This window comes from Coenobita brevimanus, chromosome 18 (assembly GCF_032717465.1).
Source record: "Coenobita brevimanus isolate Jiangsu-jjx chromosome 18, ASM3271746v2, whole genome shotgun sequence".
Taxonomy (NCBI): domain Eukaryota; kingdom Metazoa; phylum Arthropoda; class Malacostraca; order Decapoda; family Coenobitidae; genus Coenobita; species Coenobita brevimanus.
This window is the reverse complement of record NC_136971.1, coordinates 38,431,415-38,455,923: the sequence shown is the minus strand read 5'-3', so window position 1 is coordinate 38,455,923 and position 24,509 is coordinate 38,431,415. Positions and strand designations below refer to the sequence as shown.

General features: G+C 40.9%; 1 protein-coding gene and 1 non-coding gene across 2 annotated transcripts in view; both read left to right on the top strand.

The window, feature by feature from the left end:
- The first annotated feature begins 1,299 nt into the window (after positions 1-1,299).
- Positions 1,300-24,509, top strand: part of LOC145391419 (uncharacterized) — a 61,112-nt gene continuing 37,902 nt past the window's right edge. Inside the window, exons 1-3 of the mRNA XM_080266032.1 lie at positions 1,300-1,916; positions 16,329-16,538; positions 19,243-19,422. Of these exons, the coding sequence (XP_080122158.1) occupies positions 1,300-1,916; positions 16,329-16,538; positions 19,243-19,422 (1,007 nt within the window). The remainder of the gene's footprint in view (positions 1,917-16,328; positions 16,539-19,242; positions 19,423-24,509) is intronic.
- Positions 5,349-5,467, top strand: LOC145391537 (5S ribosomal RNA). Its single transcript, XR_013895856.1, has one exon. It is a non-coding gene; the product is annotated as a 5S ribosomal RNA (ribosomal RNA).

Genomic DNA, 24,509 nt, shown 5'->3' with positions numbered 1-24,509 from the left:
ATGCCCCTATGATTACCACACACTTCTTTTTCCTCTTTTCCTTTGTACAAGGGAATAATTATACCTGACTTCCAATCTTCCAGAACTCTACCTTCCTCCCGGGCCGTTCTGCACATCTTCCACATCCATTCTTCTACTGTCTCTCCCCCATGCTTCAGCATTTCACCACACACTCCATCAATTCTTGAGGCTTTCCCAGATTTAACTTTCTTCATTGCTTCCACAACTTCTATCCTACTGATTTCTTCCTGTCTTCTCACCTCCCTCCTTGTCCCAGCCATTCCCCAGCCACTTATACTCGCATTACTTCCATCCTCTATGTTCAACAATTCCTGAAAGTGTTCTCTCCATCTGCTCACTTTTTCTCCCTTCTCCACTAGTAATGTACCATTTTTATCTTTCACTCCCCTGGCAACTTCACTTCCACCCTGTCTTACTCTTTTCACCTCTTTCCAGAACATTTTCGTACAGTCCCTCCACTTTACACTCAAATTCCTTGCAAATTCCTCATCCACTCTCTTCTTACTCTCTCTTACTAATCTTTTCACCTCTCTCTTTCTTTCTACATATAGCTCTCTCTTCCTCCTCTCAACTTCTTCCACGCCCCTATTTCTCATCCATTCATTGTATGCTTTCTTCTTTTGTGCCACAGCCTGTCTCACCTCTTCAGTCCACCACGCTGTTCCTTGCACCCCCCTCCGTCTTCTCTTCCTTCCACACACCACATCACATGCTGCACATATTTTTCCTGTAAATATCCTACACACACCTTCCACGTCTCCCATCTGCTCCAATTCATATTTGCCCAATTGTTCCTCCACTTCTCTCTTATACTCTGCCTTTTTCTCATCCTCTTGTAACCTTTCCACTCTCCTTGCAACTACTCCTTCCTCTCGTCTTTCCCTTCTTCTATTCCTCCATCTTACTTGAATCCTAATTCTCACCACCACCAAGTAGTGGTCAGAAAGTCCACTCCCCCAACCTCTATAAGCTCTTGCATCCATTACACATCTTCGCATCCTTTCATCCACACACACATAATCAATCATTGCCTTCCTTTCATTCCCTCCCCATGATTTATTTATTTATTATTTTTTTTATATATCAGTACTGTATTGCCCTCTGTCATATTGATGCAAACTAAGTCAGTATTGAAGTGACATAGATGTAGAAGAAGGTAGTATGCAAAATAAACATCTACGGAAGAGGTGTTAGGGAATCTGTAAAGCCACTTAGAATAAGACCCTGAAAGGGGAAGATTATTTTTAATTTTTTTGTTTTTTATGTTTCAGAGTCATCATGCTGGAGGTAATAAATCTTCACAGTGGGGAAGTAGTGCCCCATCCACTGTGTTTACTGCGTGTGATTGGTACACAGAAAGAGGCAACCTGCGCTGCCATACACAACCAGAGTGATAACACCAGAAATGGTGCCTTGTGGAAAATTCACCAGGGAGGATTCAATGCCTTAATTCCCTTAGTTGAAGGTGATAATGACCTCAGAATTATATGTGGCACAGAGGAGGCAACTATCAAGGTGACCTACAAGCCAGCCAACAACCCTCTGTATATAAGACTTATTTACATAACCTGCTTGAATGAAGACAAGTTCCAAGGCCCAAAGGATGCTGAATGTTCACCAAACACTGCCATACGTAAAATCCAAACAGGGGCGCTGGTACTTCAAACGTTTACTGCGGAGACCTTAGCGACAGAGGGACTAGGCAGACGGACATTCAGATTTGAACTGGACACAGAGGGGAATCCAATAGTACATGTTATACAGCTTCCAGTAACCTTGAAAGAAGTTCACAACATGACAGAGGAGCGTTTATGGGAGACAACAGCCTTGCATATCCTCTCCTCTCATCTTTCTGACAAGAATTGCAAATATGTTGCTTTCTTCTGTGGAACCAGGTGAAGTATTCTTAAAGTTTTTCAGTTACTTCTTTGTTGATTAATGTTATGGTTTGCTTTATATTTTTGTGTCCTCCATATGAGTGTACACCTTATGATAGACATTTGCCAAGGTAGAGAAAGTCTTCATTAAACTGTTCATTACAAGACACCTTTCCCAAGTTCAGTACTGTAAATTGTCTAGAGGCTGTAAGAATGAACTAGGATAAGAAAAGCTTGCATATTCTCTCCTCACATCTTGCTAACAGGAAGTTTAACTCTGTCCCTTTGTGTGAGGGAAACAGATGGAGTATTCTTGAAGTTTCTTAATTGCTGCTGTATGATAATGTTTTGGTTTAGCTTTTTCTTGATACCAGTACCTCAGGTCCATTTTATTTGGCTAAGAAGTAAGTTGATACTGAAAGATTTAACCATTTCACACCAGTGATGTTTTCCATCCATCAGTCATCCAATCCTTTGTTGACCCTTCAAGAGCATAGGGTCATGGGGCCAAACCACTCAGTCCCAACATGTGAGGTGAGGTGTATTTACCTATTTGTATTTACCTATTTGTAGTATACAGGAATTGAGCAATGCTCGTGTTGTCCTGTCTCCAAATCCACATTTATCAAGTCTACCTTTACACACATGAATGTTTTTCTCATGCACCACCTCTTCGTCTAAGTCGTTCCAAATATTTATGTATTTACCTAATATACCTAATTGTGATATACACGGAATGTGCTATGCACGTGGGTTTCCGTCGCTGTTTCTCAATAAGTCAAATTTAGCTTTAAATTCGTTTAAGTTTTTAGACTGGACGATCTCTTTGTCCAGGCTATTCCATAAGTTAATACTTGTGTAAGGAAAGCTATATTTCTTGATATCCTTCAAGCAGCTTGACTTTTTCAGTTTCATTCCGTGTCCTCTTGTTACTCTCCTAACCCATACAAACAGATCCTCTTTGTCAGTTTTATCTACTCCCACCATGGTCCTGAACACTGCAATCATGCCTCCCCTCTTTCTCCTTTCCTCTAAGGAAGGCAAATCCAGCTTTTCCAGCCTCTCTCTCTATGACAGGTCTGCCAGACTGGGGACCATCTTGGTTGCTGTTCTTTGTATTCTCTCAGTCTTGTTTATATCTTTCTTTTTGTGTGGGGACCACAGTACCACTGCATATTCTAACCTGGGGCGGATCATGGCCAATATCAATTTTTTCATCATCTCCTCATCCATATAATGAAATGCTACTCGTATGTTAGTCAAGAGTTTATAAGTCTCTCCAACCATCTTGTTAATGTTTCTGGTGACAAACTATCTTGGACCAGCACTCCAAAATTTTTCTCTTCTCTCATTTTTGTGATTAATTCATTACCCAACAAATAATTCAGTGATGGCCTCCTGGTACTTTTACCCATTTCCAATATTTTACATTTCTTTACATTAAATTTCATTTCCCACGTCCGGCTCCAATCATGTATCCTATCCAAATCCTCCTGCAGCTTTTTACAATCCTCCTCAACCTCTACCTTCCTCAAGATCTTTACATCATCAGCAAACAGACTTGCATAACTGTTCACTCCATCTACCATATCATTTACGTAAATCAGGAACATTACTGGCGCCAACACCGAGCCTTGAGGGACTCCACTTGTTACGTCCCTCCATCCTGACATCCTATCCTTTATTACTGTCCTCATTTGTCTGTCTCTCAAAAAAGTCTCTCATCCATTCCAGACGTTTCCCCTTCAGTCCTCCTATATATTCTAGTTTCCACATTAGTCTTTTATGAGGTACAGTACCTTGTCAAAGGCCTTCTTTAAGTCTAAGTACACACAATCCACCCAACCATCTCTCTCCTGTACCACGTCAATTACTCTTGAGTAAAAGCTCAACAAGTTAGAAACACATGACCTTCCACTTCTGAATCCAAACTGACATTCAGCGAAAATATTCATCTCTTCTAGATATTTTATCCATCTGTCTTTCACGAATCTTTCGCACAATTTTGCGACCATGCTGGTTAGAGACACTGGTCTATAATTCAGGGGTTCTTCCCTGTTTCCTCCCTTATAAATTGGTACCACATTTGCCCTCTTCCATTCTTGTGGCACTTTCCCCTCTTCCAGAGAACACACGATTAAACCGTGCATTTTATCCTTCAGTACCCAATTAGAAATTCCATCAGGTCCTGGGGCTTTCCTTTCATCTTGAGTTTCCAGTAATTTATACACTTCCTGTACCTCCACTTTTATATCTTTTATCACCGGTACATTGCTAATCACTCCCTCCCCTTCCACAAACTCTTTTTCATTAGTGAAAACCGATTGGAAACATTTGTTCATTATTTCAGCTTGCATTGCTGCATCTTTATAGACCTCTCCTTTTACTTTCAGTTTGGTGATTCCTTCCTTTTGTTTCAGTTTGCCATTAACAAATCTATAAAACAGTTTGGGTTCATCCTTGCATTTGTCTATTATACCTTTTTCAAATTTCCTTTCTTCTTCTCTACGTATTCTTGTGTATTCATTTCTAGTTCTTTTATATTCTTCCTTTGTTCTATTGTTACCTCTCTTTCTCCAATTGTTCCACACCTTATCTCTCTCTTTTTTTGCTATCATACACCTTCTATTAAACCACTCCTTTTTCCTGTTTTCTTTCCCTCTTACTCTTGGTACAAATTTTTCCACTCCCAAATTATATAGGTCTAGAAAGATATCCCACATCCTCTGTATCTCTCTTGTATCTCTGAATTTTCTCCAATCCGCATTTTCAAAAAATTTTCTCAATCTTGTAAAATTTGCTTTCCCAAAGTTGTATCTTCCATGTCTATGAAGCTTGTCTCTTGGCTTGACGTTCCCTATTATCATCTGGAACTCAGTGATCACATGATCACTTTTTCCTATAGGACAGAGATATTTCAATGATTCTATTACATCGGGTTCTTTGGTAAACAGTAAATCTAACCTTGCTGGTGTGTCCTTACCTCGAAACCGTGTCTCTTCTTTGACCCATTGCGTCATCACATTATTCATTATTATATATAATAACATAGTGCCCCACGAATCCTCACCGCCTCCCGAGTACCATTCCTCCCAGTTCACCTCTTTACAATTAAAGTCACCCACCAAAATTATATTATTGCTTTTCTCAATTATTTTTTGTAAATAGCTAGCCATATCTGACAACATCTCCTGATATTCGTCATCATTCCATGCTCTCGTCTTTGGGGGAACATACACTACCGGCATATCTCTCTTAACATTCTCTCCAGTTTCTAGTTTCATATATATCACTTCAGCCCTGCCTTCTCCCATTTCCACAGTATCTACATTTATGTTGTTCTTCACTGCTATCATCACTCCTCCTCCCATTTTTTCTTTTCTGTCTTTTCTCCACAGTTTGTATTTACCATGTCCCAAATGAACATCAATATCTTGTCTTAATTTGGATGCCAACGGCCATACCACGTTGAGTACACCGCTTCCCGTCCGATCAGCGAAGTTAAGCAACGTTGGGTCTGGTTACTACTTGGATGGGTGACCGCCTGGGAACACCAGAAGCTGTTGGCATCCCTACGTGTCAAGTGGGGTTGGTGGAGGATTAGTGCCCCTCCCTGTAAAACAATTAACTCTAAGCCCTTGGCCACCCCGTTTGGGATACATGGCGTCTGGCAATGAATGAATGAATGAAAATTTGGTCTCTACAAAGCACATGACATCAGGTTCATGTTCTCTCAAGAAATTGTTAATTTTGAGCCTTGCTGATATTAAACCATCAACATTAGTATATATCACCTTCAAATTATTTTTGATGTTTTTTATACCCTCTTCTCTCCTACTCTCCATCAGTACCACTTCCTTAACTTCTGATCGTTCACAGCCATCCCCCTTAGTTTCCTTCACTTCTATTTCCTTAAATACCACTTCCTTACTTTCATATCCATTACTCTCCCCAAAAAAGTATTACATTCTTCCTCTGTCCTCCTATCATTTTTTTTCCTTTACTTCTTCCTTCAATGATCTTAAAACTTCTCTCTCTTCTTCATTCAGATCTTTTCTTATTGTAATATTTTCCATCCCTGCCTCTTTGCTTAATTTCCAGGTCACTTTAAGTATATCATCTACTACACTTTCTGCTGAAAACTTGACTCTCACCAGGCTGTAAGAATGAACTAGGATAAGAAAAGCTTGCATATTCTCTCCTCACATCTTGCTAACAGGAAGTTTAACTCTGTCCCTTTGTGTGAGGGAAACAGATGGAGTATTCTTGAAGTTTCTTAATTGCTGCTGTATGATAATGTTTTGGTTTAGCTTTTTCTTTATACCAGTACCTCAGGTCCATTTTATTTGACTAAGAAGTAAGTTGATACTGAAAGATTTAACCATTTCACATCAGTGATGTTTTCCACCCATCAATCATCCAATCCCTTGCTGACCCTTCAAGAGCGTAGGGTCATGGGGCCAAACCATTCAGTCCCAACGTGTGAGGTGAGGTGTGAGTGGCATTATGTGAGTAATAAACCCCAGCTATCCATTGGATGTAAGCCTTTAAGTGCCTCATCCATGTAGAGTGCCTTAACCCACCAGACTACCAGACATAAAACATACAGAGCCTGTTTTTTTTTTTGCATATTGTTTGAACAAATCTGACACATACAGTCCATTTCAGACTAGAACAACACTGGGCCATAACTTATCATCATCATCATCATCATCATCATCATCATCATCATCATCCGGACCTCCTTTCCCACCCTAGGGCAGGATGAGGAGTAGCAACGTCCAGACTGCCCAAATTTGCCCAGTCCAGTGGGCCACGCTTCCATTCACTCACCATTCAAGCCTCCGGAAATTTGGTTCTGTCTGATATGCCAAAAACATTCACCACATTTTATAGCTTCACATAAATGGTTTTTGGCTGGGTTAAATGTACCCCAGAGTCCCTTGTTTAAAATCACTTAATCATGGCAAATGTTTTGGAGAGCTTCATAACTTACATCCTTTAGTTTACTGCTACCTTCAGGCAGTTTTAGTTTTAGTTTTCCTTGAATTGGATTAAGCCACAATAAACACATTCATTTTGATGGACCATTCATAAACTGAATAGAATTGTGTGCTAGCAGGAAGAATGAGCTAAATAGGACGTCATCTGGATTGAAGGAGTTAATCTGTTCTTAACCCCTTTAACCCCTTATGGGCAGGTGAATTATCAATTAGACGACCATGTGGGGCGGCATATTTTCAGAAAAATAATGTTTCAAGGAATAAGCCTAAACATACATAAATCGATGAAAATGGATGAAAAACAAAGGTATGGGGTGTAACTTACGTGGTAATATGTCTCTGCTGGTTGTAGGAGGAGGAGGGAGGGAGGAGGGCGAGCTGGTGCACCTGGGGTGAGGCTAGCAGATTTTTTCATTTTCTTCACCACTGAATACTAAATTTATCATTTATGCATTCTTTACACTGTTCATTGTCTTCAAAATCTTTATGTATAGGTTTTCTATTGTACTTGTACACATATAACAATCATACATACCGGGTATGAATCTTCTATTTTACTTGAACGCTTATAACACTACAGCTTATGTTCGTATATTTTATTTTACTTGTTTCAAGGCTTGGGCGGGTAGAGGGCAGGACAGTAGGTGACAAGGATGCCATATTGCCCAGTATCGCCAATAAATTAGGACAGAAAATGGCCGGATGTTATGTAATATCGCCCGTCTCCTCACACATGGACGTTACATAATGTCGCCCGCCTGTTAGGGGTTAATATGTTGATACTAATTTTTCTGAGGCCTTACATATCCTTGTGTTGCATCTTACAGACAGTAAATGTTAATGTCATTTTCTTCAGGAGAGCCAGGTATAGTGTATTATTTAATCTCAGTTTTTCTTCTTGGCATGGTTAAATGGTTTTATATAGGTGGAGAGTGATATGAACTGGATGTGTTCAATACAGCTAGTATTAAATCAGCAAGGGAGATCCTTCCCAAGTTCAGTAAAATTATATGGAGGTGGTAAGAAATGTTAGACTAGCCTTCGTGAACTCTTGCATTGCTTGAGGTTATTTTAAAGTAGGTGGGGGCGCCCACCATCCACTCACTCGATGTTGTGCTGCTCTTGGGTGTCTGCCCTTTCTTCTCCTCCATCCTTCTTTCCTTCCATCCTCTTCTGCTTTTCTTTCCTTCATTCTTTCCTTGTCCTTCTGCCTATGGGTGACTTTACACTCCCTCATCTGTCTTTCTTTCCTTCAGTCTTTCCTCTTCCTTCTGCTTGTGGGTGACTCTACACTGAGTGACAAGCCAAATGGTTTCTTGTACACGAGGAAACCATTATACTACCGTGGGTGGCAACCATATAACCAAATTATGGCGCCTGGTGGTTTAGTGGGTAATTAAGACGCTTCAATTGGATTGAGCCAGTGAAGGTTTATATCGAAGGGGTGGTTGGGGTTTTTGCTCACATAATGCCACTCAGGGATGAGTGAGGCTGGTCACTCTCATCTTATATGTCAGGACCAATATGCTTAGCCCTGGGCTCCTATGCTCCTCATGGGACAATGTAGGATTGGATGATGGATAGATGGATAAATAATATAATCTAGAGGCAACAAGAATCACCTCGGAGAAAACATTGCTTATCCTTTATCGTACTTTACAAACAAGAATTGCAAATATATTTTAGTGGTAGGTGAGGGCACTCACCATCCACTCTCTCAATGTAGTGCGACTTTGTGTGTCTGCCCTTTCCTTTCTTCCTGCCTTCCTCTTCTGTCTTTCTTTCCTTCATTCTTTCCCCTTCCTTCTGCCTATGAGTGACTTTACACTCCCTCTTCTGTCTTTCTTTCCTTCATTCTCTCGTCTTTCATCTTCCAATTGGTGACTCTACATTGAGTGACAAGCCAAATGGCTTCCTGTACACCAGGAAACCATTTACTACGCTGGGCGATATCCATATAACCAAATTATGGGGCCTAATGATTTAATGGGTAACTAAGGCGCTGTGGTCGGATTGAGCCTGTGTACAGTAGGTTTATATCCAAGGGGTGTTTGGGGTTTATTGCTTATGTTATGCCACTCAGGGATGAGTGAGGCTGGTCACTTTCATCTAAAATGTCAGGACCAACTTGCCTAACCCTGGGCTCCAACGCTTTTCATGGGGCGACATAGGATTGGATGATGGATGGATGGATATAAATGTATAAATATGTACAGTAAAACCTCACTTTAATGGACTAATTGGGGCCAAAGCCATCCTGAAAAAAGCGAAATTCCTATAAAAGCGACATCGGACTTCCTATTGCTAACCAGGACTTTTTCCAATAAATCAGACATTAGTCTGGATTGCACCAATGGTTTTTAAACTCTTTTCACTTCCATTGCAGTACTATACACACTGTACTGTATTATACACTCGGTACAGTAATCAAATGGTATAATATTTATAAGAATACTGTACTGTACGCTGACAAACATGTCTTTTATTTACCTTATTGTGGTGAACACACCTGAAGCGGTCAGGCAGTCTGGACTGCTTCTGGTGTTATCAGACCTTTTCTGGTATGTGAATTTAGTCTGGTAGCTCCTAGATTCCAATAAAGGCAGATTGCGGTCTATTGAAGTCTGTTATATTGAGTTTTGTGTGTGTGTGTGTGTGTGTGTGTGTGTGTGTGTGTCTTATTTTCCTAGGTGGAACCAGACATTGTATTATTTATCTTAGTTAACCTCTTCAGTGTAGTAATGTACTGGCTTAATATATTCTTGGCATGGTTAGAGTATTTTAGTTAGCTTAAAAGTGACCTTTTAGTTGCGGAGGTTAGGTATAGATGCAATAAACCTTCTTGCTCCTGGGGAGCACTCATTAGTCTAGTAAAGACTTTTTTTTTTTTTTTTTTTATCTGTGGTAATAGTTGGCTATACTGTCACACACTATATATATATATATATATATATATATATATATATATATATATTTATTTATTTATAATATATATATATATATATATATATATATATATTTATTTATTTATAATATATATATATATATATATATATATATATATACAGTGCTCGTCAGAAGTATGGAGCGCCCTGCGTCCCTCCTGAGAAACAAACCTTTCAACATTGAAAAAACATATAAATAATGCATTTTATTTACCTTTAGTGCTTCGTAGGGTAGCCTTTACGTTTCTTCACGGACCTGAGACGTCTTGGAAGTGAAAGGGCGAGGCTCCTGAGGTGCTGGAGCGGTATTTTGTCCCAGGAGTCACGAATGGCGGCTTCCAGCTTAGGGAGAGAGCTCACGTCCTTCCCTTGGAAACTCTTCTTTACGAGGTACCAGAGGTTTTCAATCGGGTTGAGGTCTGGGCTATTTCCTGGCCAGTCTGTCATGAATGATACCTCGCAGTCACGAAGCCAATTGGTGACCGATTTGGCCTTGTGAGCAGGTGCACCGTCCTGCTGAAACACTCGTGCACCTGTTAGCTCGAAGGAGTCTGGTAAATGATCACACAGAAGCTCCAGGTAAACATCCTGATTCACTCTGAGGTTCTTGGGAAGTACAACAAGCTTCCCCAAACCCTTCCCTGAGAAACAACCCCATACCATGAGTGAATCAGGATGTTTAACTGTGCTTTCTACATACCGTGGGTCAAGTGGGTCACTACCTTTGCATGCTCCTCTGTTACAGGTAACACTAAACGTTGCCTCATCAGACCACAATACTGACAACCATTGCTCCTCACCCCAGTTTAGATATTTATTAACAAAGGCAAGCCTACGAATTCTCTGGCTGCTAGAGAGAAAAGGCTTTGTCACAGGCCTGTGACTTGTGTAACCAAGCTCATGCACCCTACGAGACACTGTTCTCACTGACACCTCACCAAACACTTCTGGGTTGCTCTCCTTAATTTTCCTTGCACTCACACGAGGATTAAACTCCACTGCACGTTTTAAAACATTAACAGACCTTGGGGAAGTTTTCCTAGGCCTACCAGACCTCGGTTTCTTTGTGGGAACTTCACCACTGTTTTCCTCCCGAAACCGCGCACACCAACGACGCACTGTCGATCGTGCCACACCAACCAATTCACTAATTTCCTTTGTCTGGTGGCCTGCCTCCTTTAGAGCAATGATCTGGGATATGATTTCACTCGATAGTTCACGGGTAGGTGCCATAACAAAGTTTTAAAGGCCAAAACACTGCGGGACACTCGGTAAAAAATGGCGCAATTTGAGAGGGACACTCGGCGGAGTTCCTCTCTTTCAGGCAGCCCGTAGGCGACTGAGGCGGGAACCAACCAGCGTGTCGGAAGGCCTCAGGCTACCGTGACGTCATGCTCGGAGCTGAAACTTGTGGCTCAATTCTTACCCCCAAAAATGGGTGATTCTTTTTGGGCCATAAGTATTGCGCGCCCGGCAGACAACGCTCAATACTTCTGACGAGTACTGTATATATATATATATATATATATATATATATTTATTTATAATATATATATATATCTATTGCCAGACCCCTCAATCCCGTTTGGGGTGGCCACAAACAAATTGCCTCCAAGTCGCCCTGTCCCCCACCATTTCACTGCCCTGCTCCCAACTCACACCCCCCTCTCTCATATACCTCTCCACCCCATCCCTCCATCTCATCCTCGGCCTCCCCCTCCCTCTTCCCCCCTCCACCTCACTCACATACACTCTCTTCGTCAGTCTCTCACCCTCCATCCTCTCCACATGGCCAAACCACCTCAGTGTGTTCCTCATAACGCTTCCTATCACATCCACATCCACACCACAACGCTCCTTTATATCCTCATTCGTCAGCCTGTCTCTCCACGTGACTCCACAGGCTCCTCTTAAATATCTCATTTCCACTGCTCTCACTCTTGACTTGTGTCCTTCCAACAATGTCCAAGCTTCACTTCCGTACGTTAGAGTTGGTATCACAATACTCTCATGTAGTAACTTTTTCACTTCCATGCTCACTTCCCTGTTTCTTATCACTGCTTTCAAGGAACCAGCAACCTTTCTTCCCTGCTGTACCCTTTCAAGCACTTCACCCTCCAAACCTCCATCCTTACTCATCACACTACCCAAATACTTAAACGTACTCACATTTTCCAATTCCTCACCATCTAACCTCGCTGTACATTCACTAACTTCACCTCTCTCAAAGACCATCACTTTACTCTTCCCTACATTCACCTTTAGGTTCCGTTTCTTACACACTCTCCCAAACTCATCCACCAAGCCTTGCAGCTCCCCTTCGTCTTCACTCAACAACACAGTATCATCTGCAAACAACAGTACAGGGAGTTTCCAAACACTATCCTCTCTCACCAGGGCCACTCCAACATCCACTACCCTACCTTGTACCTCTTTTATTACCCCATCCATGTACAGATTGAACAACCATGGAGACATGACACATCCCTGTTTCAAACCAACTTTCAAAGAGAAAAACTCACTTAGTTCACCATCCACACGCACTGCAGCCTTCGCACCATCGTACATACTCTTCACAGCATTCAACAACTTCCCATCTACTCCATATATTCTTAACACTTTCCACAATCCTTGTCTATCCACCCTGTCATATGCTTTCTCCAAATCCATGAAAGCCGCATACAACTTCTTTCCCTTCTCTAGAAACTTTTCCACTAAAGATCTAAGAATGAATATCTGATCTACACAACCTCTTCCCTTCCTAAAGCCTCCCTGTTCTTCTCCAACTAATTTCTCTGTTCTTTCTCTAACTCTGTCTATAAGTATCCTACCATACACTTTTCCTATTATACTAAGAAGACAAATGCCCCTATGATTACCACACACTTCTTTTTCCCCTTTTCCTTTGTACAAGGGAATAATTATACCTGACTTCCAATCCTCCGGGACTCTACCTTCCTTCCGAGGCCAATCTGCACATCTTCCACATCCATTCTACTACTATCTCTCCCCCATGCTTCAGCATTTCACCACACACTCCATCAATTCCTGGGGCTTTCCCCGATTTAACTTTCTTCATTGCTTCCACTACTTCTATCCTACTGATTTCTTCCTGTCTTCTCACCTCCCTCCTTCTCCCAGCCATTCCCCAGCCACTTATACTCGCATTACTTCCATCCTCTACGTTCAACAATTCCTTAAAGTGTTCTCTCCATCTGCTCACTTTTTCTCTCTTCTCCACTAGTAATCTACCATTTTTATCTTTCACTCCCCTGCTAACTTCACTTCCACCCTGTCTTACTCTTTTCACTTCTCTCCAGAACATTTTCTTACAGTCCCTCCACTTTACACTCAAATTCCTTCCAAATTCCTCATCCACTCTCTTCTTACTCTCTCTTACCAATCTTTTCACCTCTCTCTTCCTTTCCACATATAACTCTCTCTTCCACCTCTCAACTTCTTCCACGCCCCTATTTCTCACCCATTCATTGTATGCTTTCTTCTTTTGTGCCACAGCCTGTTTCACCTCTTCAGTCCACCACGCTGTTCCTTGCACCCCCCTCCGCCTTCTCTTCCTTCCACACACCACATCACATGCTGCACATATTTCTTCTATAAATATCTTACACACACCTTCCACGTCTCCCATCTGCTCCAATTCATATTTGCCCAATCGTTCCTCCACTTCTCTCTTATACTCTGCCTTTTTCTCATCCTCTTGTAACCTTTCCACTCTCCTTGCAACTACTCCTTCCTCTCGTCTTTCCCTTCTTCTATTCCTCCATCTCACTTGCATCCTAATTCTGGCCACCACCAAGTAGTGGTCAGAAAGTCCACTCCCCCAACCTCTATACACTCTTGCATCCTTTACACATCTTCGCATCCTTTCATCCACACACACATAATCAATCATTGCCTTCCTTTCATTCAGTTCACCACCCACCCTTCTCATCACTCGCCATGTATACCTGTGGATCATTTCATGCCTGAAGAGGGTATTGGCTATAACCAACCCCCTCCCAGCACAAATGTCCACTAACGCACTCCCATTCTCATCTATCTCGGCAGGCACACCCCACTCACCAACTATTCCATCCACCTTCACATTACCAACTTTACCATTCATATCACCAATCAAAAACACTCTCTCATTCCTTCCAAACTTTTCCATGCACATTTCCACATTTGTCCAGAACTCTTCTCTCACTCTTCTAGCACAATCTTGCGTTGGCGCATACACACACACAATCGCCCACATTTGTATTCCAACTTTCAACTTTACCCACACAATCCTTGACCCAACTGATCCATACTGTCTTATGCTCCTCTTCCATCTTTTACTCACAACTATACACACTCCTTCCTTTGCCCTCTCATTCTCATCTACTCCTGCACATATACCCCATCCATACTCCCATTGTCTCACACTTTCTCCTCTCCATTTTGTTTCAGTTATTCCACATACATCCACTTTCGCACCCTCAAGCACCTGGACAATCTCTCTCTCTCTCTTTCACCTCATCATTCGCTCCTCTTACATTCCATGTACTCATTACCAAGTCCTTTGTCCGGTCCTGGGTCGTCATCGTTTGGTCAGTCCTTGTCCGAGGCTTCTTGTTTGTTTTTTTAGTTAGTTGTTTTCCGGGGAGGGGCACTAACCCTCCGCCAACCCTTTTAGTTGCCTTTTACGACAAGCAGGGATACTGGGGGAGTATTCTTGAAAACCCCCCTACCCCCAGGGGTAATATATATATATATATTTATTTATAATGTATATACTGTATATATATATATATATATATATATATATATATATATTTATATATATATATATATTTATAATGTATATACTATATATATATATATATATATATATATATATATATATATATATATATATATATATATATATATATATATATACACATTATAAATATGTATATATTAGGGCAAGTCAAGGGATAACACTTGCATAACATACATACTCTTGTTCATTATACTTGACTTTTTTTTCTTTTTTCATTTGCTAGTACAGTGGCCTTACATCCAGTATGATAATTGGATCAGACAGGTGACAACACTCCCACAAGAAGCTAATTTTGTACTGGAAGATTATAAACCTTATGGGAAAAATTATTTAGATCAGACAAGACTATTAATTTAATGAACAAGAATCCCTACAACGTTGTAAACAATGATAGGCAGACACACAAACTTGCAGTTTGGCATGGTGAATAAGGGCAAATAATACAAATAAAAACACACAATGGTACTCCCCAACACACTGTTATGATGCTATTATGCTGGCAAGCATAAGGAGACTGACACTTTATGATGTCACCTCTCCCAGCCAGTGCATGTTCTCACTGGCTGTGGCACCTTTCAACATCCCAGGATAATGAATCCCTCCATTCGCTCTGCCCCCCTTCCCCCAAAAAAAAAACTCTGTGGATAAGGAACATTCTGCCATCAAAATTAAACAAGGTAAGGTTGCGAGAATATCGCTGAACTTTGAACCCGTTTTCTTCCTTTTTATGATTTGACGAGAGAACACCTTATGTCACCCAACCCATCAATTAGTGTAGACAGTACATATCAGTACTTTTACTGGTCACCAGTCCTGAAGAAAAGCCAATAAAGACTGAATAAAAAATAATAGCCAACACAAAGGGTCACCTTTCTGTCTGTGGATGGGGCATAGCACCTCAGTACTATGGCTAATATAACCCCTCCGGTTCCTTAAGTCTCTGCTTAGCTAAATGGAAATGCCATAAGTTATGAAGAGTGTATTAACAGAGCTGTTACTGTATTTCTGGCATTACTAGCAAAAACTGTAGGTCTCTGTGCCCCTTACTGGACAATAAAGGATTTCATGGTAGACAGATAGACATAGATAGATGGACTGGTTGATGGATAGATATCAGCCCTCCCCCCCAAAAAAAAAAGAATGTTACTAGAACTTTCTTTCCTTTCGCAGATTTTCAAACCCCAACAAAAAGTTATCGATGCATACAGAATCGAAAGTACTGTAGTAGCCAACACAATGGGTCACTTTTAATTGGGTGGTGGGGGTCTGACACTGATTGAAACTGAGCAGAATGTAAGAAAGGAAATAACTAAAATCAGTTACATTTTTGCATATTTTAGACCCTCCCCTCCCCCATAAAATAAAATCTGAAGACCAGATTAGTAGTAGACGCTAACACAAGAGTGCCACATTTCATTGGGTGGCGGGATCTGGTGCTGCTTGGCAGTGAAGTGCTGTAGCTATGGGAATAGTTCTCTTGTGTTAGGTGAAAACAGGCTATACCTATATCATGTGCCTGTACGTCCCCAGATTCTTCATCCCCAACTAAAAGCCAGTGAAGACCAAATTGGAAGCCACACAAAGGGCCATAGGAATGCAGTTTCATTCTGCAATCCACCAGGTTCACAGTCGTATGGGCCTGGGGCTGCAACTACAACAATTAATTCATTTTCAGGTTCTCCAACCCTGACAAAAAGCCAATGAAGACAGAATCTGAGGTTATGGCCAACACAAAGGGTCAGGTGTCACTGGGAGGAGGGGGCCTGGCACTGGTTGGTACTGGAGCGCTGTATACCTGGGCCACTCACGTTGATAAGGTTATTGATGTCATGAATGACCAAAGCCCCATCGATACCACTACTGTAATGGACTTCAGTGGTGGAAGGTGAGTTGGAGGGAGGGCAGCTTGTGGTAGAGGGCACAGTGACATGGAAGTGGTTTGTTAAGGTAACTGATGTTATGAGTGAAGAATTCATTTCATTTATTTTATAGAGAAACTAAATAATGCAAAATAATGCTAATTTTGTGTTTGCAGTGTGTCAGGGAGAGCATGTAGATATTGTCAGGTGTGAAAGGATTGATCTTGGTGGAGAGTCTCGTGAGTGTGTGGAGGAATTTTGTTTATTTAAGGGACATGTTATGTGCTGAAGGTGGGGCTGGAGTTAGCTCTGGCTAAGGCAAGGAGTGTTAGGAGAAAGTTCAGGAAGCTGTTGCCTCTCTTAACATTGATAGGGCTCTCCTTTTGTGCTAAGAGATCTTTGTATGCAGCATATGTTAGGAATGTACTGCTGTATGGTAGTAAGACCTCTGGGGCAGTAAAGGGAGAGACATTTGTAGGCTCAGACGTACAGAAATTACAGTGATTAGATGGATGTGTAGTGTGTCCTTGAATGTACGGCCTGGGGGAGCAGAGGCTGGGATTGTGATTAAAGAGGAGGAGTAGTAGTAGTAGTAGCTGTTCCCTAGGCAGTCTGGCCGAACAGTCCCGAGTCCCTAAGGAAGGTCACGGCCGAGACTGGGCTTTCCCAAGAGCTCTCAAGGAGTGTATGTTGTGTTGTTGGTGCAGGTGATTGTGTGTAATGCAGTCTTCCATAATGTGCTTAATAGAATGGGATGCTGTGTTGCATCCTGGACAGGCATCAGCGACAGAGTCATCCAGCCTCTTCTGACTGAAGAGTTTAGAGTAAGGGTGGGACTGGAATGTAATGGTGTTGTGATGAGGAGGGGTAGATTGAGATGGTTTGGGCATGTTAAGAGGGTGGAGGATGACAGTTGGGTTAGGAATGTTAGAAGTGTGAATGTTAGGGGTAGAGTTGAGAAAGGTAGACCAAAAGAGACCTGAGACAAGGTCATACTGTGACCTCAGGGATAAGGGACAGAATAGCGAGACTGCCAGAGATCAAGCAGTGTGGAGAATCACCATTAGGTAACCAAGGCTGATGCATGCAAGCATGTTCGAGCCTATAAATGATTCAAAACAGTATGATACTAGAAAGCGCTCAGAGAATGCACACCTCCGCCAATGCCATCGTCATTAAAAAAGATCCGGATCTGGATCTGCCCCCTAATTTAACAGTTCTTTCTTGGTCCATGGCCCACCTTTCCTAAAAATTTAATTGAAATTCATTGAGAGCTTTTGAAGATATTGTGCGGAATACTCCTGATCTTGACCCGGATCTGCTCGCAAATTTAATCATTTCTTCTTTGGCCCATGGCCTACCCTTCCACAAAATTTCGTTAGAATCCATTCATAACTTTTTGAGTAATCCTGGGTCCAAATCCGTGGACATAGGATCGGGATCTGAATCTGCTCCAAAATTTAATCACTTCTTTCGTGGTCCATGGCTCACCTTTCCACAAAATTTCGTTGAAATTTTGAGAACTTTTGGAGAAATTGTTTGGATACTCTGGATGTGGATCCGGATCTGGCCCAAAATTTAAAAATTTTTCCCTGGACCATGGCCCACCATTCCACAAAATTTCATCAAAATCTGTTCATAAATTTTTTAGTAATCCTGCTAACAGACAGACAGACAAACCAGCATGTGATAAAACATAACCTTCTTGGGAGAGGTAATAATTATAAAGGCTCCAACATGCATGCATGATGCATGCAAACATGTTGGCCTTGTTACCAAATAGTGGCTGTACACGCTGCTTGATGTCCAGCACCCTCCTTGTTCAGCCCACTGTTCCTAAGGTCACACTCTGTGACTCATTGATACCACCCTGCGTATGGACAGTGGTGGAAGGTGAGGAGGGAGAGCAATAGCCAGAATTATTTTTCATCCATGCCAGCAAAGTAAAAGTGATTAGAAATAAAAGTGTATTATAGGAGCCTGAGAGTGGTAATATTGCCACCATAGATGATATGCTTATGGATTTTAGTGGTGGAAAATAGTGGTAAGTGAGAATGCCTACCACCCACTTACTCAGTGTACAGTTGTGTTGCCTTTAGATGACTCTACAGTGAGTGACAAGACAAATGATTTCCTGTAACCCAAGAAGTCATGTAAAGCACTGGGTGGAAAGCACATAGCTAGATAATGGGTTGATGTGGAGCCGACTATGGTGTTCCTGTTATACAGCCCTGCAGGGACAGTCCCAGCAGTTGATGGGTCTGTTTGTTCAGACAGACTGGGATTACTCTGCATCAGCAATAGTGTGGTGGATGATGAGGAGGGAGAATGGCAGATGGGTTTAACCCTTACCCATGCTGGCAAAGAATGGATGAAGATAGATAAGAGGGAGTCACAGGAACCTGAGTGTTGTTTTCATCATTATTTCAGCCCTAATTGTCTTAAGAAGTGGGGTAAGGTAAGTTCCAGGAACATGATCATCATCAATAAAATAGGACTGTGGAATAGGGTGGCTGCAATAGATTTAGCAGCATGAAGGCTTGTCATAGAATGACTAAGGCAGATGCATGTAAGTATGCTGCAGTCTTTGTAAATTAACCACCATATAGACAAATGTGGGGTCCCGTTATGGAACTCACCTGGTTTGATACTGCAAGAGCTGGTTAGGATGATGATGATGAAAGTTCTCATAATTGTTGTAAAAAACATTTATTTATTTATTTGTCACAGAGGCACGTGGGGATCCTGTTATGGAACTCACCTTGGCTCAGTTCTACATGAACTGGCGCATACTTTAGACCTGGGTCACACACCACATGGAATTATGGCAAGAGGCTTTGAGGACCTACACATATTTTTCACCACAACCAAACTCACATCAGATTATTTACCCCAGAGTCCACATCACAGGTATGGTTGTCTTATCTTTTTCCATCTGTCAGTCTATGTGACTATCATGGTCAGACACAATGAGAATTTTTTTTTTTTTTTCCCACAACCATGAAACTCATATGGCTACCCATCATAGCGATCACTTTGGAGGTTAGAAACATATAGAATGCATTAATATGTACAAAATTATTTCATGCCATTGGACTGATGTTTGTGATGATTCCCAGTTCTTGAGAGGTGAGTTAGTGTATGGCACATTTCGCTGGGTATGCTGTTGTGTAGATCTCCCACTTTTTTTTTTTCCTCACATTTGGGTGGGAAAAGACACCAGGATGATGATGATGATGATAAAGATAATGATGATGATGACATAACAGTGCACTCCTTTCATCATGGATGGTAAAGTAAGATATACCTTGTTCACTTTAACTTGGCCTGAAATTGCTATCTTTCCTTCTTGAATGTTAAATTATAGCAAGAGTAATTGTATACTATGATGCTAACTACAGGCAAGTGCTGTAGAAAGGATGTAGCAATGTAGCATTGTCTGATTCAGATACTGAGCTTTGTGGAATAAGCCGCATTAGGACAAAAAAACTGGGCTAAGTTAAGGTAAAAAGTATTGTAGTATAGTGAACTCTTGCACCTAAAATAATAACTTCATCATAATGCATCCATAATTTCTTTGTGCCAGTATAATGCTTTAATTCCCCTTGAATGGTGTGGGAGAGGAACACCTTCACGGGGTGGCACTGATATAACCAGACCGCTCTTCTCTCTGATAATTTAGATGTCCCTCAATTCCCTCCTTATCCCCCATAAGGAGGATGTTGGACTGTAGGATAACAGCTTCAGCCTTCAGTCCACTGGCTTTGCATTTCAGATAAGCCTGGGGTCACAACACCAACAACACCTTGAATTCAGGTGACACCCTTTTACTTTATTCCTGGTGCCACCAAATGATGTTCAACGTAGGAAAGGTTTCTCATTCTGGAATGGTTTAGAAAGGCTGTAGCTTAGTCCTCCAGAAAAAATATATATATATATATATATATATATATATATATATATATATATATATATATATATATATATATATATATATATATATACTGTATATATATATATATATATATATATATATATATATATATATATATATTGTTACATAGCCTATGATTTCATCATCCTTTGTGTAATTCTAATGTACAGTATGCTGCATGTTTGATCACGAGCGTGTTCTACCTCACTCCCCCCTTCTACCCTTATAGTAAGTCGTTCTTTCTGTTGTTCAGAGCAGGAGTGTCTACTCTTTGTCCCCTGTGGCTTCATTTGCGCGTCATTCTTACAAATAGTATCAAGCTCTGCCGGCCCTTATATAATGAGCTCAGTCTCTACATTAATTGCCACTTAGATCTACTCCTCATTTTGTTCACATCTCTGTCCTCCCCTGTACAATTGTTATTGTTGTGAGTGCTCAGGAAGTCTCCAACCATCTAGCAGCTGTGTAATTTGAGTATAAGTGTTATTGCATTTTTTCTTGTACTGTATAGCATGGGGTGTTAATTCGTAGGCCTAGTGAGGTTTTTGTGATTCATGTGTTTTAAGTGTCAGCCATTATTGATAATATTTCGTATCTGTAATAATATATCTTGCATTCACTGAGCATTATCCGGTTTTCTCATTTTATCAGAGCTGACTTAGATAAATTTACACTTGCTAATTTCGTGTTAATAGAGGCTATTGCAGTTAACCATATATTTAACCTGTGTTTTGCCATTACATTATCCTTATGAGTCCTGAATGTTTAGTTGTTAGTTTGAGCATTAAACCTTAACTTGTAATTTTACCTAACTCTTTTGTTTTGAACCTGGAACTTTGTGGGACAGTTTTCTCTGTTCTGTAACAATATATATATATATATATATATATATATATATATATATTGTTACATAGCCTATGATTTCATCATCCTTTGTGTAATTTTAATGCACAGTTGCTGCATGTTTGATCACGAGCGTGTTCTGCCTCAGTCCCCCCCTTCTACCGTTATAGTAGAGTAGGTCGTTCTCTCTGTTATTCAGAGCGGGATTTTCAGCTTTTTGTCCCCATGGCTTCATTTGCGCGTCCTTCTTACAAGTTATATCAAGCTCTCCTGGCCCCTATATAATGAGCTCAGTCTCTGCATCATTGCCACTTAGATCTGCTCCTCATTTTGTTCACATCTCTGTCCTCCCCTGTACAGATATTATTATTGTGAGTGCTCAAGAAATCTCCAAACATCTAGCAGCTGTGTGTAATTTGAGTATAACTGTTGTTGCATTTTTTCTTGTACTGTGTAGCATAGGGTTGATTCTTAGGCCTAGTGAGGTCTTTGTGATTGGTGTGGGGTTTTATATCAGTTATTTTTGATAATAGTTTGTATCTGTAATAATATAGCTGGCATTCACTGAGTATTATCTGGTATCTCATTTTATCAGGGCTGACTTAGATAAATTTACTCTTGCTAATTTCGTGTTAATAGAGGCTATTGCAGTTAACCATATATTTAACCTGTTTATTTGCCATTACATTATCCTTATGAGTCCTGAATGTTTTGTTGTTAGTTTGAGCATTAAACTTTAACTTGTAATTTTACCTAACTCTTTTGTTTTGAACCTGGAACTTTACGGGACAGTAGTGACTCTTAGTATTCTCACTTAAAGTGTACGTTATCTTTCTCTGTTCCGTAACATAAATTTGGCGACCTCATATCAGGATATTCAGGATATTATCATAAGGATATTGCTTGATATTTTGTGACTGTTACTTATTCATGATGTCTACTATTACTACACTTGATGAAGCCAAAGATTTTTTGTCAAATGTGCAAACAGTGTGTGATATAGAAAACAGAACAAAGAATGAACTTAAGCTTGTTGCTCAACAATTGGGAATTGCAGTTCACTCTCATCATTCTAAAGATCAAATTGTTGACATGATTAATGAAAGCTTGTTTAATGTAACTCCTCCAAATGAGCAAACGCAGATTGAATTAGCTAAGTTACAGCTAGCCCTGCAGGAGGCAAAAGCTAAGGAGGCTGAATTTCAGGCAAATGCTCGTATTCAAGAGGCACAGGTACGGGCTCAGGCACAAGTTGAACTTGCCAGGATTCAGGCAGACCATGAGTATCGCATGAAACAAGGTGGAACTGGATCATCTAGCTCTGATGATTTTGATGTGGCTAAAAATGTTAAACTTGTCCCTCCTTTTAATGAATCTGATTTAACAAAGTATTTTCAGTTGTTTGAGAGGGTAGCTACAGGTTTTAATTGGCCCAAACAGAATTGGCCAGTACTCCTTCAAACTGTTCTCACCGGTAAAGCTCAAGTAACTTATGCATCTTTGCCTCAGGATCAATGTGATAATTATGATGTAGTTAAGAGCTTGATTCTTAAGGCCTATGAGCTTGTTCCTGAAGCCTATAGAGTAAAATTTAGGACAACTTACAAGCAAGATAAGCAATCCCATGTTGAGTATGCAAAAATCAAAGAAGATTTGTTAGAGCAGTGGTTAAATTCTAAGAATGTGGATTCTGATTTTGACAAATTTAAGCAGATGATTTTGCTGGAGGACTTCAAAAGGTGTATTTATACAGATGTAAGCCTATATCTTGATGAGAAAAGAATAGATAATTTGTCTGATGCTGAAGTTTTAGCTGATGAGTATGTTCTCACTCACAAGAGATATTCTAGAGAAAAAGGGAAAGCTGAGAGTAAGTACGTTGCCTCTACTCAGAGTACAGGTAACAGGAAAGAGAATAAGGATGATGTTTCTCAGGAAGTAAATACCAGCTTCACCTCTAGATTTCAGAAAAGTAAATGTACTTATTGTAGTAAGCTTGGTCATACTACGGAGAGATGTTTCAGGAGACAGCGTGATGTGAACAAAAAGGAGTCATTAAATATTCAGTCAATTGGTCTAGTGTCCACTCTTGAGAGTTCCCAGAATTCTTTAACTGAGTTAACTGAACCTGCTTTGAGGGGTAACTTAAATTCTCATGATGGAGCTCCTCTTTTGAGCAGTAACGTGGGTGACACTCTCAAGAGTTCATGTGCTAATTTCCTGTCTGATGGTTTTGTCAGTCCTCTGGACAGTAATGACAGGAAATCAGTTAAAATATATCGTGATACAGGTGCTTGCCAATCCCTTATGCTGATCAGTGTTCTAGGCTCTAATGTTAATTCCTCTGATGAAACTGTAATCTTACAAGGTGTAGGGAATAATTACTTCTCTGTCCCTCTGTGCAGAGTGAATTTAGAGTCTGGTTTTGTTAATGGTTCCGTTATGGTTGGGTTGGTTGAGACACTCCCGATGTCAGGTGTAACTTTCTTACTTGGAAATGATATTGGTGGAAGTCAAGTGTGTCCAGCTTCTCAGTTGTCTAGTGAGCCAGTGGCTGCGTCCCAGGATTGTGATGTCCCTGATGTGTTCCCTGCATGTGCTGTCACTAGGGCTAAGTCTGAAGTTACTGGTGATTTAGAGGATAATGATGATGATGATGTTATCCTAGCTGACACTTTTCTTGCTAATTTGGACCACTCACCAGATGAGGCAGTACCCCGTAGTGTTGATAATTTGTCTCGTCAAGAGTTGGTTGAGTTGCAGGTTGCTGACCCTGAGTTGAAAGGTCTAGCTAACTCTGCTTACAGTGAAGAAGAGTCAGCCGGTGCTTCTACTTGTTATTATGTAAAGTCAGGAGTACTTATGAGGAAGTGGAGACCCCCAACAGCATCAGCTGACTGTGAATGGGAGGTTGTACATCAAGTTGTCATCCCTCGTGTTTGTAGGCAGGATATCATTAGAGTGGCTCATGACTCCAGTTTGGCAGGACACCTTGGAGTGAGGAAGACTGTGGCACGCATTTTGAAGCACTTCTACTGGCCAGGTATCTTCAGGGATGTTTCCTGGTATTGTAAGTCTTGTCACACCTGTCAAGTTGTGGGGAAGTGTAATCAGACCGAAAAGGTTGCACCTCTAGTTCCCATTCCTCCTTTTGAGGCGCCTTTCACCCGTGTGTTGGTGGATATTGTGGGCCCTCTTCCTAAGACTTCTTCAGGATTTT